Source organism: Talpa occidentalis, unplaced genomic scaffold (assembly GCF_014898055.3).
Source record: "Talpa occidentalis isolate TD23 unplaced genomic scaffold, MPIMG_talOcc4v2.1 talOcc4.3, whole genome shotgun sequence".
Classification (NCBI taxonomy): Eukaryota; Metazoa; Chordata; class Mammalia; order Eulipotyphla; family Talpidae; genus Talpa; species Talpa occidentalis.
In genome coordinates, this window is record NW_023603184.1 from 40,136,131 (window position 1) to 40,150,123 (window position 13,993).

Below are 13,993 nucleotides of genomic sequence, written 5' to 3' on the forward strand. Positions count from 1 at the left end.
ACTTTGAAAAGCAAACAAACACATAAGCCAAACTTCCAGGCTGTGGGATGACTGAGTATGGTTCACCCCGTGTCCCATCTATGCCCACAAGCCTGATCCTCAGAACTGAAGGTGGGTCCCTTAAGAGAAATGCCTGCAGTGTTCTAGCTGATCTAAGCTCAAAAGAGACAAGGGACAGAAACCCACCAAGGATAACCCAATAAAAGGAGGAGGGGTATGATAAGGAGGCAGAAATCTCACGGGAAGGATGCGCAGGCAGGACGCACGGGGGCTGGAGGCAGGAACAGGGAAGCCATCAGACTCTCAGGCCGTTGCGCTCTCTCTCCACCTCTCCCTCTGGGGCTGCATGTTCTCCTGACTGTATTTCTCTCTGTGCGGCTGCTCCATTGTCTGTGTGGACCGACTCTCTGCTTACTCAGGGCTATTCTGCTCCTCCATCATTTTGGCTGGCATGTGGCTCGCACTCCAACCCTGCTTCTGCTCTGCCTCTAGCTAAGCTTCCAACTGTTTATTAGCTGAATGGCCCAATTGTCAAAGTCCCAGGAGAAAAATGTGATTGGTCAGCTTTGGTCAGGTGCCCCATGCCCGAGCCAATCAACTATGCCTAGTGTGTGTCATGTGACCCAGGAGACATGGGCAGAAGAGGGACTACAGAGCAGATTTTCAAACCAGGGGTCACCATTATCAACCCATACTGAAATCAACTTAAAGACTTGCCCCCAGCATGTTGTTTTGTAAACAGAATAGAAAATCTAAGGCGAAGATCCAGATGGCAGGGGTATAGTAGGTATCACTATATTTACCAATATTCCAAACCCTTCGAAGGCTAGCCATAGGCTGAATCAAATTTCTACAGTCCTATGAAGTTAGGCATGCTCCATGTGGTTTGTTCTGGCTAATGAATTAAAAGAAGTGTCACATGTCACTTCTAGGTAGAAGCATTTAGGGGCTGATGTGTGATTTTCCCCATGCTCTTTGTTAATTATCTATGGTGCCTGTAACAAATGACCATAAACTCAATAGCTTCAAGCAACATAAGCTTATTATCATACAGTTCTATACTTCAGAGGCCTGACATGGACCGCACTGGGTTAAAATCAAGCTATTGGCAGGGTTGCATTCCTTTCTGGGGGCTCTCAGCGTGAATGTTTCCTTGCTCTTTCCAGTTTCTAGAGACCACTCACACCCCCTGTCTCATGGCCTCTTTCTCCTGCTCAAGGCGGAAACATCAGTTCGAGTTCTTACCATAGTGCATCACTCCGACCTCCTCTCCTTTTAAAGACCTCCTCCACTTTTAAACACCTAGATGAGTATATCTGGCTCCCTATTTCAGGGTCAACTGATTAGCAACCTTAATTCCATCCTTAACTGTGAATCCCTTTGTTGTGTGATATAACATAGTCAAAGGATTCCATAATTACGAGGAAGACATCTTTGGGGAATGATTCTTTTGTCTACCACTCCCTCTGCCATTGACATCAGCAACAATCTAGATAAGAAAGCCTCCAGTGACCTAAATCCCCTGGCTCCCCTGATACCCAATACATGGGAAAATGAGAAAGAAATCTCTTGCTCCACTAACTTGGGATTTTACTATAGTGCATCAGCTTCTCTTGACTGATAGAAAAATTATTATTCAGTGAGACTTTTGTTTCTGTTTAACTGAGTTACAAAGAAATGAATTTTACCTGCAATTAAAAAAATTTTTTAAATTCACTCAGGCCTTAAAGCCTGAACATGTCCTAACAGTATCTGATTCCATTCCATCACGAAGTGCTGCCAGGTGAGCAGACGGTCAGCTCTCCACTAGCCAGGATGCTGGCTTCCCATTGCGCCCCATTCCCTGCCTGCAGCTTGGGGCACCTGTTGATGAACTTTGACATTAATATTCTGCTGCTCTTCTATGAGCCACCAGTCCTCCCCATATCTAGTTATCCCTGCAGGGAGAGGCCTGCATCATGAATTCCTTTCATGATCTATTATCCAATAACCAAGAGTTTATAATTCTGTGGGGTACAATCAAACAATTCAAACCATCGACTATTATATAGCATTAAATGATACTTGCATCTTTCAGAACACAGGGAAATGCCTATGATGGAATATTAAGAAGAATAAATCAGGAATAAAAACAGTTGGCACGAGTTCAACTTTATATTCAATACATACCAAAAGAAAGAATGAGAAGACTTAAATGTTAAAATGCTTCTCAAGTTGATCTATAGGCTCAATGCAAAATCCTATAAAAATTCTGATGGCTTTTTGGCAGAAATTTGTGCGCTAAATCTAAAATCCATAATCAGGAAATGCAAGGGACCTGAACTAGTCAAAATAATCTTGAAAAAAAATAAGAGAACAAAGCTGCAGGACTCACACCTCCCTAATTCAAAACTTACTACAAAGCTGTGGCAAACAAGATTGTGTGATACAAGCACAAAGATGGACAGATAAGTCAATGGAACAGAACTGAGGGTCCAGAAAAACAAAAAGCATATATTTATGGTCAAATGATTTTTTTTTTTAAAGATTTATTTATTTGTTTTATACAAGCACTGGGTACAGTCAGAAGTGCGGGGGGCGAGAGAATTCACCAGAGCCAGAGTGGGGAGCAGAACAGGCAGAGTGATGAAATACACTGCTGAGGGGAGCAGCGGGCGGCAGGAGAGGTCTGCACGCCATGTGGGACCCTCGCCCGCGGCCGGGGATCGAACCGGTGCTGCAGAGGCTGCGGGCAGCTTCACAGCCCGGCGCTCAGCCGCTGAGCCACCAGGGGAGGCCCGGTCAAATGATTTTTGACAAGGAAACCAAGACAAGTCAATAGGGGAAAACAGTCTTTTCAGCAAACAATGCTAGGACAGCCAGATACTTACATGCAAATGAATGATGGTAGATTTCCCAACCTCACATCATACCTGAGCTGAAAACAGATGTTCACATGAAAACGTGTACATAAATGTTCACCAGGAGCATTACCCATGATAATAATAAAGGTTAAAAAAAAAACAATCAGGGCCTCCCTGGTGGCACAAGGGGTTAGGCACAACACTGTGAAGCTATCTGCAGCCTCTGCAGCACAAGTTCGATTCCTGGCCAGCCAGGGAGTTACTCACATGGCGCAGCAGACCTCTCCTGTCTCGCTGACTACTCCCCTCAGCAGCGTATTTCAGTCAGTCTGCTTGTTCTGCTCCCACTCTGTCTCTGGTGAATCCTCTCACACTCCTCACCTCTGGCCTGTACCCCAGTTCTTGTATGCACAAGTAAGTAAAAGTTTAAAAAAAACCCCAAATGTCTACCAACTGATGAGTATATTTTTTAAAATGTGATATAGACATACAATGGAATGTTATTCAGTCATAAAAAGAGTGAAGTGTTGGTTCATGCTACAACATGGATGAACCTTGAAAATATTATTAAGAGAAAGAAATCAGACACAATGGACCATAGAATGTTTGATTCCATGTATCCGACATGTCCAGAATAGACAAATCCATGGAGGTAGACAGTAGATTAGTGGCTGCCGGGAGCTGGTAGGAGGGGAGAGAGAAGTAATTGCTAACGGATAGGAAGTACAATTGGGGTGATGAAAACGTTCTAGAATTACATCATGAGGATGGTTATACAATCTTGCGAATATACTAACAGCCACTGAATTTTACACTTAAACTGTGAATATCATGGTACATAAATTATATATCAACTTAAAAAAACTGGAAACAACAAATAAAAATGAATGAAAGAACAGGAAATGTGTCAACACATCAGCAGGGTTGAAGGAAATTCCCTCCACCCACCCACTCACTTCTTTCTCTTTTTTCCCTCCATATTGCACAATACGCATAAATTACTTTGTAGAGATGCCAGGGCTTCCCTAACAAGATACATCTCAAGTCTTGGTGAAAGGAGAGTCTGGAAAAATTTTTAAGTGAAATAGACAAATATGGATCCTATGACTCCAAATCCTTTGATGTTAGTCTTTGATTGTATTATTTTACAAACCAGAGTCTAGATCTCTGGGATTCCTCAGGCCCCTCCCACCTCACCCTCAGGCCTGCTATGTCAGTCATTAGAACTGCTGTGCTGTCTTCTGCTCAGCTACTTCCTCCTCTAGGGAGCCTTCCCTGACTGGCCCCAGGTCTGGGTTAGATGCCATCGCTCACACTCAGTGTGTCCCAAGTCACAGTAGTTTCCACAATGTAATGGTCTGTTTACTCGCCTTCTGCTTCACTTACTTAACTCAAATGAAAGTACAGATCTTATTTGTGTTATTGACACTGGATTCATGGGGCATCGCAAGGTGCCTGGGACACAGTACAGGCCCAATAAATAAATATAGGTTAGATGTTGTTGAGTGGCTGCCCTAAGAAAGAATTTGTCGAGAGGAGGATGGATCAAGTTTGAAAAGATGAAAGTGATGAGCCTTTTCCTTGGGCGAGTGGACTCAAGGGATTTTCCATCTGTGCTTCTCTTTGGCCATCAGGATTAATGGGCACTAGCCTTAGAAAAGTGCTTCACAGGGGCAGGGCCCTAGTCACCATCAGGCTAAGCCAGGAACACAATTGATACACCCAAAACAGCCTGGACTCAGCTTTGAACCAATGGTTCTCCCATTTATCATTCACCGATACAGTAAACACTCACACAGCCCTTACAATACCAGGCTCTGTGGGCACTGAGTTTAGCAAACAATTCATGATACCTGCTGACATAAGACCCTGGTGCAGCCAAGTCAGAGAAATTGCAAAAGAACGTTGGCTCTCCCTATGAGCCAGGTGCTGTGCTAAGTAAGCACTCACACGTATTAAGATATTTTATTATTCCACCTAAATAGCCCAGTTTCTCAGAGGAGAAATCTGAGAATAAGAGACCCGAAATAACTTGCCCAAAGTCACGAAGCCTGTATCAGAAGTCGAATGAATGAGCCGGGGGCAACACCATGAATGGGCCACCTAAAAGAAGCCATTTAGACAAACACGTGTGCTCAACAGCAGAAAATTCATCTGGAGAGACATGAACGTGGATTCGCTGCCAGTGAACTGAGGGAGTGCTGGAAACAATCCACTCCTTTGTGAGCATTGGAAAATGCATGTTAGAGAAAAATGCTGTGAATCCAGTGTGTGTGGGAAGATGTTCTGATGTTACTCAATCTCAGTCAACATCAGAAAACACATCCAGGATAGAAACAGGCACCAGTTACTGTTGAAAGTGTATCATAGATATTAACTCACTGTTCCCCAAACAACATGCGTCCCCGTCTCACAGATAAGGAAACTGAGGCACAAAGTCTAAGTAATTTGCCCAAGATGACACAGCTAGTAAGGATAGGCTAGATATTAGAGCCCAAGCAGTCTGGCTGCAGAGATGACACTTCTAACCACCCATAACATTACCGTATAGGTTATTTGGCTCTAACTGAGCCATGAGGAAAGACTTTAAGAGAGGAGCTAGCCATGAAGAAAGGGGTCTTGAAAAGCACATGGAGGCAGAGGTGTGGAGAGCAACTGAATTCACTGGCAGAGGCGTGGAGGGCAACTGAATTCACTGGGTGCTGGGGAGATGGTAAGCAGCCTGGGGTGGCTGAAATGTGTCCCACAGGCCTGGCAGGAGCACCAGGAAGAAGGATGGACCACAGATGGGTCCACTCACTCCACAGGCAGTCATGGAGCAACCGGTGCACTGGGCCCTGGGCTAGGTGTGGAAGGTCTCGGACGCCAGGCCAAGGGATTCAGACTATACCCAGAGGCGATGGGGGGGCCATGGGCATGTGGGGGAGGGACTTGTATATGGAATACAGAGATGTCCCTAACCCCCTAGCTTTCCCACACCCCTTCCCCTGAGAGCAGCCCTGGTTCCGCTGGGAAGGGTGGGGACTACACAAGGGGGCATTTACTCTCAGGTGCAGCGCCCTACATTCTGACCCACTTTCCTGGGTGTGAGAACAGACATCAGGGAGCAGGGAGGCGTGAGGAGCAGGTGGCTGTGGCAGCAAAGAGGTTTCTAGGGCCCTTATCACACTCTCCCTGGTAGCAGAGTTATTTGTGTACAGGCTTGTCTGCTCTGCCAGAATGGAATAGCCTCCCTGTGTCCTAACTTTGCCTGCCTGTTTATCTACCATTAGTGCACCTGCTTCTCAGAACTGCCCAGGATGGGGGTGGAAGGGCAGGCAAACAGGAAATATCTCCCCCACTTCACAGATTTAGGGAGCCTGGGGGATTACAGTGGAGCCTGCTTCATTTCCCAGATGGAGAAATCAAAGCCCAAGGGAGGAAGTCTTACGAGGGCAGGAAACTCAGGCGCAGAAACTCACTGGTGTGCCAGAGTCACAGACGGCAGGAGAGCCTCAGGCTTCCAGTGCTTCTGTAGCCCCACCCTATCCCAGAAGCCCACAAGGTTCCCATGGGCCTCCACATGGCTCCCTGCCACAATGCTCAATGCCACTTCATCCAAGAAGCCTTCCCTGATTGTTTCAGCCTAGCTGGCAGGCCTAAGGGGTGAGAAGTAGTGGGTAGAGTGTCTGGTGAAGTCAAACTCCAGGGTTCTGGACATCCCACAGGCTTCTAGGCAGACAAAGCCCTCCAGGCTCCTGCCCACATGTGTATGTTCACTTTTCTGGTCATGATCCAAATTTGTGAAGAGGAGGAGGCGGTGCAGAGAGGAAGAAGGGGAGCTACCAGGCAGCCACGGGCAGAGAGAAGAGTTTCTTAAAGGGGCATGGCTCATTTCCTGGTAACCCAGGAAACCGGAGATCTCAAAGTCATAGGTTAATAAAAATTTCACCAAGCGGCCTGGCAGCTGGATCCCAAGCTGCCCACAGACCGCACCTGAATGCTCTCCAGTCTTCTCGAGGGTGGAGCAGAAAGAAGGGAAGGCCACTGGCAGAGGAAACAGATGAAGTGGGCGCTGGACCCTGACAGAGACTGACCTTGGTCACGCTGAGTTCCCTCTGTGGCATGCTCCCCCTTGTCTGGAAAACGGGGGCGTAAGTACCCCATAGGTTGAAGGGATAGATAAAGACTTGGTATCTACCAGGGAGATGATAAAAGTATATCATTGATGTACTTTGATAATCACTGTTATCATCACCCTCCTGGCCAAGGCTGCCTTCACCCCCTCCAGCGCCGAGGGAAGAATTCTTGCCCAAATGTTCCAAATGTGAGATGAGAGGGCCTAGGCCTGGGGGGAGATCATTACACTACTCTTGATGGAAAGAGAGAAGTTCTTTTGGGCCTCCCCGGTGGCGCAGCAGTTGAGCGCTGGGTTGCGAAACTGCCCGCGGCCTCTGCGGCGCCAGTTCGATCCCCAGCTGCTCCCCGGCCACCAGAGGAGGGTCCCACATGGCGCGCAGACCTCTCCTGCCGCCCGCTGCTCCCCTCAGCAGTGTACTTCAGTCCTTCTGCCTGCTCTGCTCCCCGCTCTGGCTCTGGTGAATTCTCTCACCCTCCCGCGCTTCTGACTGTACCCAGTGCATGTACAAACAAAACAAACAAACAAACAAACAAACAAATAAAACATGCCTCTATAAAAAAAAAAAAAGGAAAAAAAAAAGAGAGAGAAGTTCTTTTAGTTGTCTGACTACCTCTCTGTCTAGGATGGAGAACAAGTTTAAGATGTTCTCTTCCAGGCCTCCCTGGTGTCGCAGCGGGTTGAGTGCCGCACTGTGAAGCTGTCCACAGCCTCTGCAGTGCTGGTTCGATTCTCGGCCACCCATGGAGCAACCCACATGGCACGGCAGACCTCTCCTGTCTCACCCACTGCTCCCTTCAGCAGTGTGCTTTGGTCCTTACCTGTTCTGCTCCCTGCTCTGTCTCTTGTGAACTCTCTCACTCTCCCGCAGCTCTGGCCTGTACCCCAGTGCTTGTATAAATAAATAAATCTTAAAAAAAAAAAAAGATGTTCTCTTCCCAGTTTAGACCCTCACGATCCAGCAGTCTCCAGAATGTAACCTGCTATCCCTCTTTCTGCACTAGCCTTTCTGTCAGTTCTCCCAACTGCAACTCTTCCCACCCTTCCTAAAGTCACCTCATCCCAGAAGCCTTCCCTGACTGCGTCAGCTTAAAGGGCCTTGCCTGCCTTCTCATCTCCCTGGAGTTTTGCTGGCTCCTCCCTCCTTCCCCCTTTTCTTTCTTCATCTTTCCTACATCTCTCCTTTCTTTCCTTCCTCTTAGTTTCCCAGGCTCCAGACCTGGCACCGTTCTTACCTCCTGGAGACACAGGCCCCTGTGCCCTGTCCTCAGACACCCACACTCTGGAGCAGGGAGACAGGTGCTCCTGGATGAGGAGCTCAGCCCGGCTTCAGACACACAGCAGTGCCACTCACATCAGCCTCTCCCCTCCCTCTCCTTCCTCCTGTGCCCCATCCTCGCCCTCCCCCCGCCCCCCTCCACAAGGCCTGCATCTCCATTCTGCAGCACAGGTGGAAGTGGAAACTCCACCAAGCTCCGGAGAGCAGCGCCTGTGTCTTCCTTTGGTTATTCATTCTCCCTGACACAGAGTTGGTTTTGAACAAATATTTTGAATGAATGAATCAATGAATTAATGAGCCAAACCCAGAGCACAAAACCGGGGAAATACAGAAGGTGAGAGTAGCGGGGAAGCAGAGGCCAGCAGGGTGGGACTGGGCAGCGAGGGCCCTGGTGGGAGGCCTGGCCTGCCCAGGACACGACACCCAGCACCCCTGATTCTCCCTGCACGGAGATTTTATTTTAGGTCTTATTTATTTATTTAGTCAATTTGAACATAGAAACTTTTAGTGATAAGTTATGTTAAAATGAGACAGGAATTCAGAAGCAATACATTTTTTCCCATCTCATATTTCATTAAGACGTCAGAATAGGTAAGTGTGGAAAGACACCCCTGACATGTCTACCTGTCAGGAGGCCTCTCAGGGGCTAAAGACCCTCTGTGGTCAGGGGCTCCACGTGGACTGAAAGTTCTGATTATGGTGGCAGCTTGTTCCTAAGAATTTTGGGGAGAAAACTTCATGCCATATATTTCACCAGCTATGGTGCCCAGGACTTGCTAGAGTTGGCTCATGGAGAGTCACAGAAGCCTGTGTTTTAAGGGATTGTGTGAGTTAGTTGTAAACCCAGCCATTGCCTGTGGCTCTCCGCTGGGGGTGAATCTGCCCCCTGGGGACATTTGGCAAAGTCTGCAGACATTTGGGGTGTCCAAACTTGGGGGAGGGGTGCTATGAGGTGCAGCAGTGGAGGCCAGGGTGGCTGTTGCACTTTGCACATGTCAGCCCCTCCCGGAGGCTTCAAAGACACTCCAGACAAAAATGCTACTCATGATGTATGAGAAATCCTGATCAACATTACAAGTAAATCAATTATATTAAAACAAAGGGAATACATCCTCAAGATGTATCCCCCCCTGATTATTTTACTAGATTTTACCATGATGCCCTTGAAGTTATTTATGTCTGCTAGGTCCTCCTCCTGGGCATCTCTTCCCTGCCCCACACTGAAACAGGTCAGCCATGTGCAATCCACGGTGGAAACATTTACACTACAGAAATTGGCAAAGACTACAACCCCCACCCAGCCCCTTTTGTCGCTGGAGGACCAGTTTTGACTCGTGCACCATTGGGTGTAACCCTACCTAGGGTGTAACCCTAGGTAGAGAGGGGAAATTCACAAGCTTGGTGGGTGTCTGTAAGTTTCCAGCCCAGGCAGACAGCTCAGCACCAGCCTGCCTAAGCCAGTGGAACATCGATCTGAACATGGCCACAGGCACAAACTCTACACACTTCATACACTCACACATTACAAACACCACAACACGATATGCATGTGCACAAATACATACACCCAAACATACCCACATTCCGTACACCATATATACTATAAACCCTACACACACTTGCCACACACACACACACCATCTTTCAAAGCTCATATCGCATGTACGCCACACACCTACTTTTACACTTTACACACCACATATACTAAGAACACCTACCTACTTGCATGTATCACCCCTACACATGTTCGCATACAACCCACACACATGCACCATACACACACCACACAAATACACACCTACTCCCACAGAAGCCCTGTAGCCAGCAGTGGACTCACTTAAACAATGAGATCAATAAAAGAAAGCCGGTCTGACCTGTCACATATTTTGATGCCTAAGGACCATTCCCTTGTTCCCTCCTCATCCTCTGCACACCCCCACATCCAGCCTCCTAGGGTAAAGGTCTCCACACACTCCCTGGGGCACCAAACCCAGGGACTCCCTCCAGGACCCAGGCCTCTTGGCCAGGTGGTCCCCCACCCCCGCCCCTGCTCTGTGCCAGCTCTCTGCAGCTCCAGGGCTGAGCCCGCCTGGCTGTGTCCTCCAACGCTGGGCCTCCACTCTTTCCCAGAGCTCCAGGCAAGCTGTTCCCTGGGCAACTCCACCCACCCGACCACTTTCGCTGTCCCCACATGCTGGAAGTCCATACCTCCTCTCTGACCCACACCCACCGGCCTTGGGACATCTCTACTCTATGTCCCCTCCCTCCTCAGACAAGTCCCAAACTGACTTCCTGTCTGCCTACACCTGCTCCTGGCCTGCACTTTCTGCCCCTGTCCACTCCACAGAGTAGGTGCCCAGTGCACATCTCAAGGACACAGGAAGAATGATGGGAAGCCTATAAAGAAAGGAAAAAAAAAAACTTCCTTCTGAAGCAATAGGAAGTCTTACCCCATCTTACAGATGAGAGCCCCAAGTCTTGGCGAAGTTAAGGGGCCATCCCTGGTGCAGTAGCTGAAGTTGGGGACTGCGTGGGGTGGAGGGAAGCCGTAGAAGACCCAGAGCTGGGGCTGCAGGCAGCAGCTGCCAGCCCAGGGCAGACCCTGCAGCCCCGGGCTCTCCCCAGCCCCAAGTGAGGGGGCTAGTTACAAAGAAAAGGAAAAGGCGTTCCTGATACGTGTCCTGTTTCCTCTCCTCCTCTGGGCTTCTCGGGCCTCAGAGGGCGGATGTCTCTGGGCTGGCAGCACTCGGCCTGTGCACAGACAGGCAGATGGTTAGGTTTCCCCAGGGCCCTTTCCAGCCAGCAGTTGGGCCTTCAAGGAGACAGGGAATCCCTGGAGTGAACCCTCCAGTTTCCTTCTCAGCCTGGGGGAGCCTCCGTCCTTTATCCACAGTAGATACTTGTCACTGCCAGCCACCTCTTGTGCATCAGTCTCCCCTAAAGATACCTCCACTGGGAAGCTCACCCTTACTTCTGTGGGGTAAGACCCTTCTTCCCTTTCTCCTGGCACCACAGCAGCCAAGCCTATTACTTTGCCCACAGATAATTATTGCACAGCTATTATCTATGGACTGGGCTCCCCAAGAATCAGGTGGCTGGCAGGAGCCAGGGAGGAGGGGGGCAAAGACAGAGGCCAGCAAATGGGGCTGTTTTATTTTTTTTAAAGAATTATTCCTTTATTGTAAGATTTTTTATTTTATTTATTTTTGCATCGAAGAATTGGGGTGCAGGCCAGAGGTGCGAGGGGATGAGAGGATTTGCCAGGGGCAGAGTGGGGAGCAGAACAGGCAGATCCACTGAAACACACTGCTGAGGAGAGCAGCAGGTGAGACAGGAGAGGTCTACACTGTGCCTTGCAGCCACATCAAACTCAGGCCCCAGTGGTGATTGCTTGATAGCGCTGAGACTTAACCCCTACGCCACCAGGGAGGCCCCAAATGGGGCTTCTTGAGGGAAAGGACCAGATGGGCCTCCCCATGAGTGTGGCAGCCTTCTTGAGGGCGGGGCAGGTCTCCTCTACCACATAAGGATGTCCCCGAACTATATGGCCATGGTTCCCCCATCAGATAGGAGGCCCTGAGGGACAAATATTTTGCCTCCTTCCTCAGACAAAGAGCTGCCAGAGGACAAGAGGCCTCCATACACCCTTAGGGGCACCTCTTCCATTATATAGGGATTCCCAGGGAACAGAAGCTGCCGTCCCCCCATGAGGTGGTATAGGGCCTCGCTCCTAAAAGCCAGAGTCAGCCTCCTCCATCAGGCTAGGAGCTCCCAGAGGGCATATTCCCCCTTTGCTGGCCCCACAGCAGTTCCCAGAACTCAGTCTAGCTCAGTCTAGACACAGAGAAGTGCTTCCCTCAGGGGCAGAACGAGGGGAGTGTTGCCCACATCCTCCCTTGCATAGGGTCCCATGCCAATGTCCTACTCATGCCCTCAGCTGAACTGAGGCTGCCTTGCCTTGCTTAAGACACCATGTGTCTGGATAGGGCCAGTGGCTCTCTGTCTGGCCATGAACATGACCTTTTGGAGAGATGGTGAGGGAACCAGGTTTCTCTTACCTGATAAGCAGATACCTGGGCAAAGGCATGCACCCAGCTGGGGCCTGGGTGTGACCAGATGTATAGGCTGGATGGTTTCTGCTCCTGGCTCTGTCATAACTGAGCAGAATTCTCCCTACGGCCACTAACAGCTCCCATTTTCCAACTCTGTCAGCACCCACTCCTGGCTTAAGAGGCAGGAGGTGTCAGGAATAAGGGATGGCAGGGCCCTTCCCCAGCCCACCTTGAAGGCATTGCATGCCTCCCCGGGTGCCATCCCTGAGTCTGGTCCAAGTTGCCTCCATAATCGCCTTCCCTACATGGGCCAGCTCCAGGGAGCTGCTATTAGTTAGCATCGATCCGCAAAGTGCCTTGCCGACACTTTTTATGAGCTCAGCCTCACCAGGGGCCTCTGGGGCTGGGAGCAAGAAGTGGAAAGCGAAGCGGGAGCCCAGGGCACTGGGCAGAGTAGGGAATATTGAGCTCTAAGACCAAGGCCCAAACAAGCCCAGGGGTACTACTTAGCAAACGTGAGCCCAGGGAGCTCACTGAACAGCAACCTGGCTGGATTTGGTGGTAACTTAATACAGGTGTATTCGCTAATTAAGAAAGAATAATAATTATTATTCTGATGACTGATGTTTATGAGTGTGTAGGCTAATTCAGACACTAAAGAGTATACTAACCTACTTAACACTCACAAGAACCCTATAAAGCAGATACTCTATTATCCTACTCTACATATAAGGAAACTTAGACACAGAGAGGTAAAATAACTTGCCCAAAGTCACAGAGCAGAAGATAAGATAAGTAAGCAGCTCAAACCATCTGCTTAATAAATCAAGAAGAAAAATGTAATCACAATGCTTCTGGTTCTCACAAGAATTAGGTACTTTTGGAAAATACAAGTTATCCCAAGTGTATGCCACATCAAATACATTCACCATTGGCCATAGAGGGCATAGTTTGGGGTATGAGGTTTTCCAAAAGAGTGATGTTACAAATGTAAAATGTGCTTGTCAGTCATCTCCAAGTCGTAGATTTCCTTCTTTTGAAATTTTAATAGAACTTTATTAAAATTTAAGGGAAAAAAACAAGATAACAATTACTTTGAGACTTACCATTTATTTATCTGTCAGGTGGCAGGTACTCTACATATTTATCATGTTTAATCTTGAAGGCAACTCAAGGAAAATAAGGCATTATTCTCTCAAGGGGGCTTCCTTGCCATCTCGACTGAGGGTGCCCTATCTCCTTGATGGGCATGATCCCTGGGAGCCCTCAGGATGGGAGCTGACTGGCAGGGCCAGGCTGGAAAAAGAAGGGGCATCATAAAGCAGCTAGGGTTCGGGGCTAGGCAGGTCTGCGGCTGCATCCGCCTGAGCTCTGGCTGTCTAGAGTGTTAAATGAAGCCCTGGCACATAATTGGAGCTCTGCAAGTGGTGGAAATGCTAACCACCAACTCCACCACAACAAAGACTCGCTGGGTGGCCTTGGGCAGGTCCCTGTCCATCTTGGCTTCAGCTAGCTCATTGGCTCTCAGTGAGAGTCACGTTACCTCACAGGGGCCTGGGAAGCTGAGAGGAGATAATGGGTATGAGGAGTTCTGGGGAGGCTAGAGTGCTGGGCAGAGACAAGGGCCTGTTATTAGGACAAGACTGAATTATCGAGCATTTTTAAGAAATGCATTTCCATTACTTCCAAGAACACTGCAGAT

General features: G+C 48.8%; 1 protein-coding gene across 4 annotated transcripts in view; it reads right to left on the reverse strand.

The window, feature by feature from the left end:
• The window catches only part of ARRB1 (arrestin beta 1), a 69,573-nt gene that overhangs the window by 22,472 nt on the left and 33,108 nt on the right, over positions 1–13,993 (reverse strand). Inside the window, exon 1 of one of the 4 annotated variants that reach the window (XM_037522974.2) lies at positions 10,690–10,883. The exons of 2 other annotated variants lie outside the window; for them this stretch is intronic. In XM_037522974.2, coding sequence (XP_037378871.1) covers positions 10,690–10,694 — 5 coding nt within the window. In that variant the 5' untranslated portion in view covers positions 10,695–10,883. Of the gene's footprint in view, positions 1–2,870; positions 2,941–10,689; positions 10,884–13,993 lie in introns of those variants that run through there. One more of the 4 variants, XM_037522975.2, reaches the window with a different exon arrangement.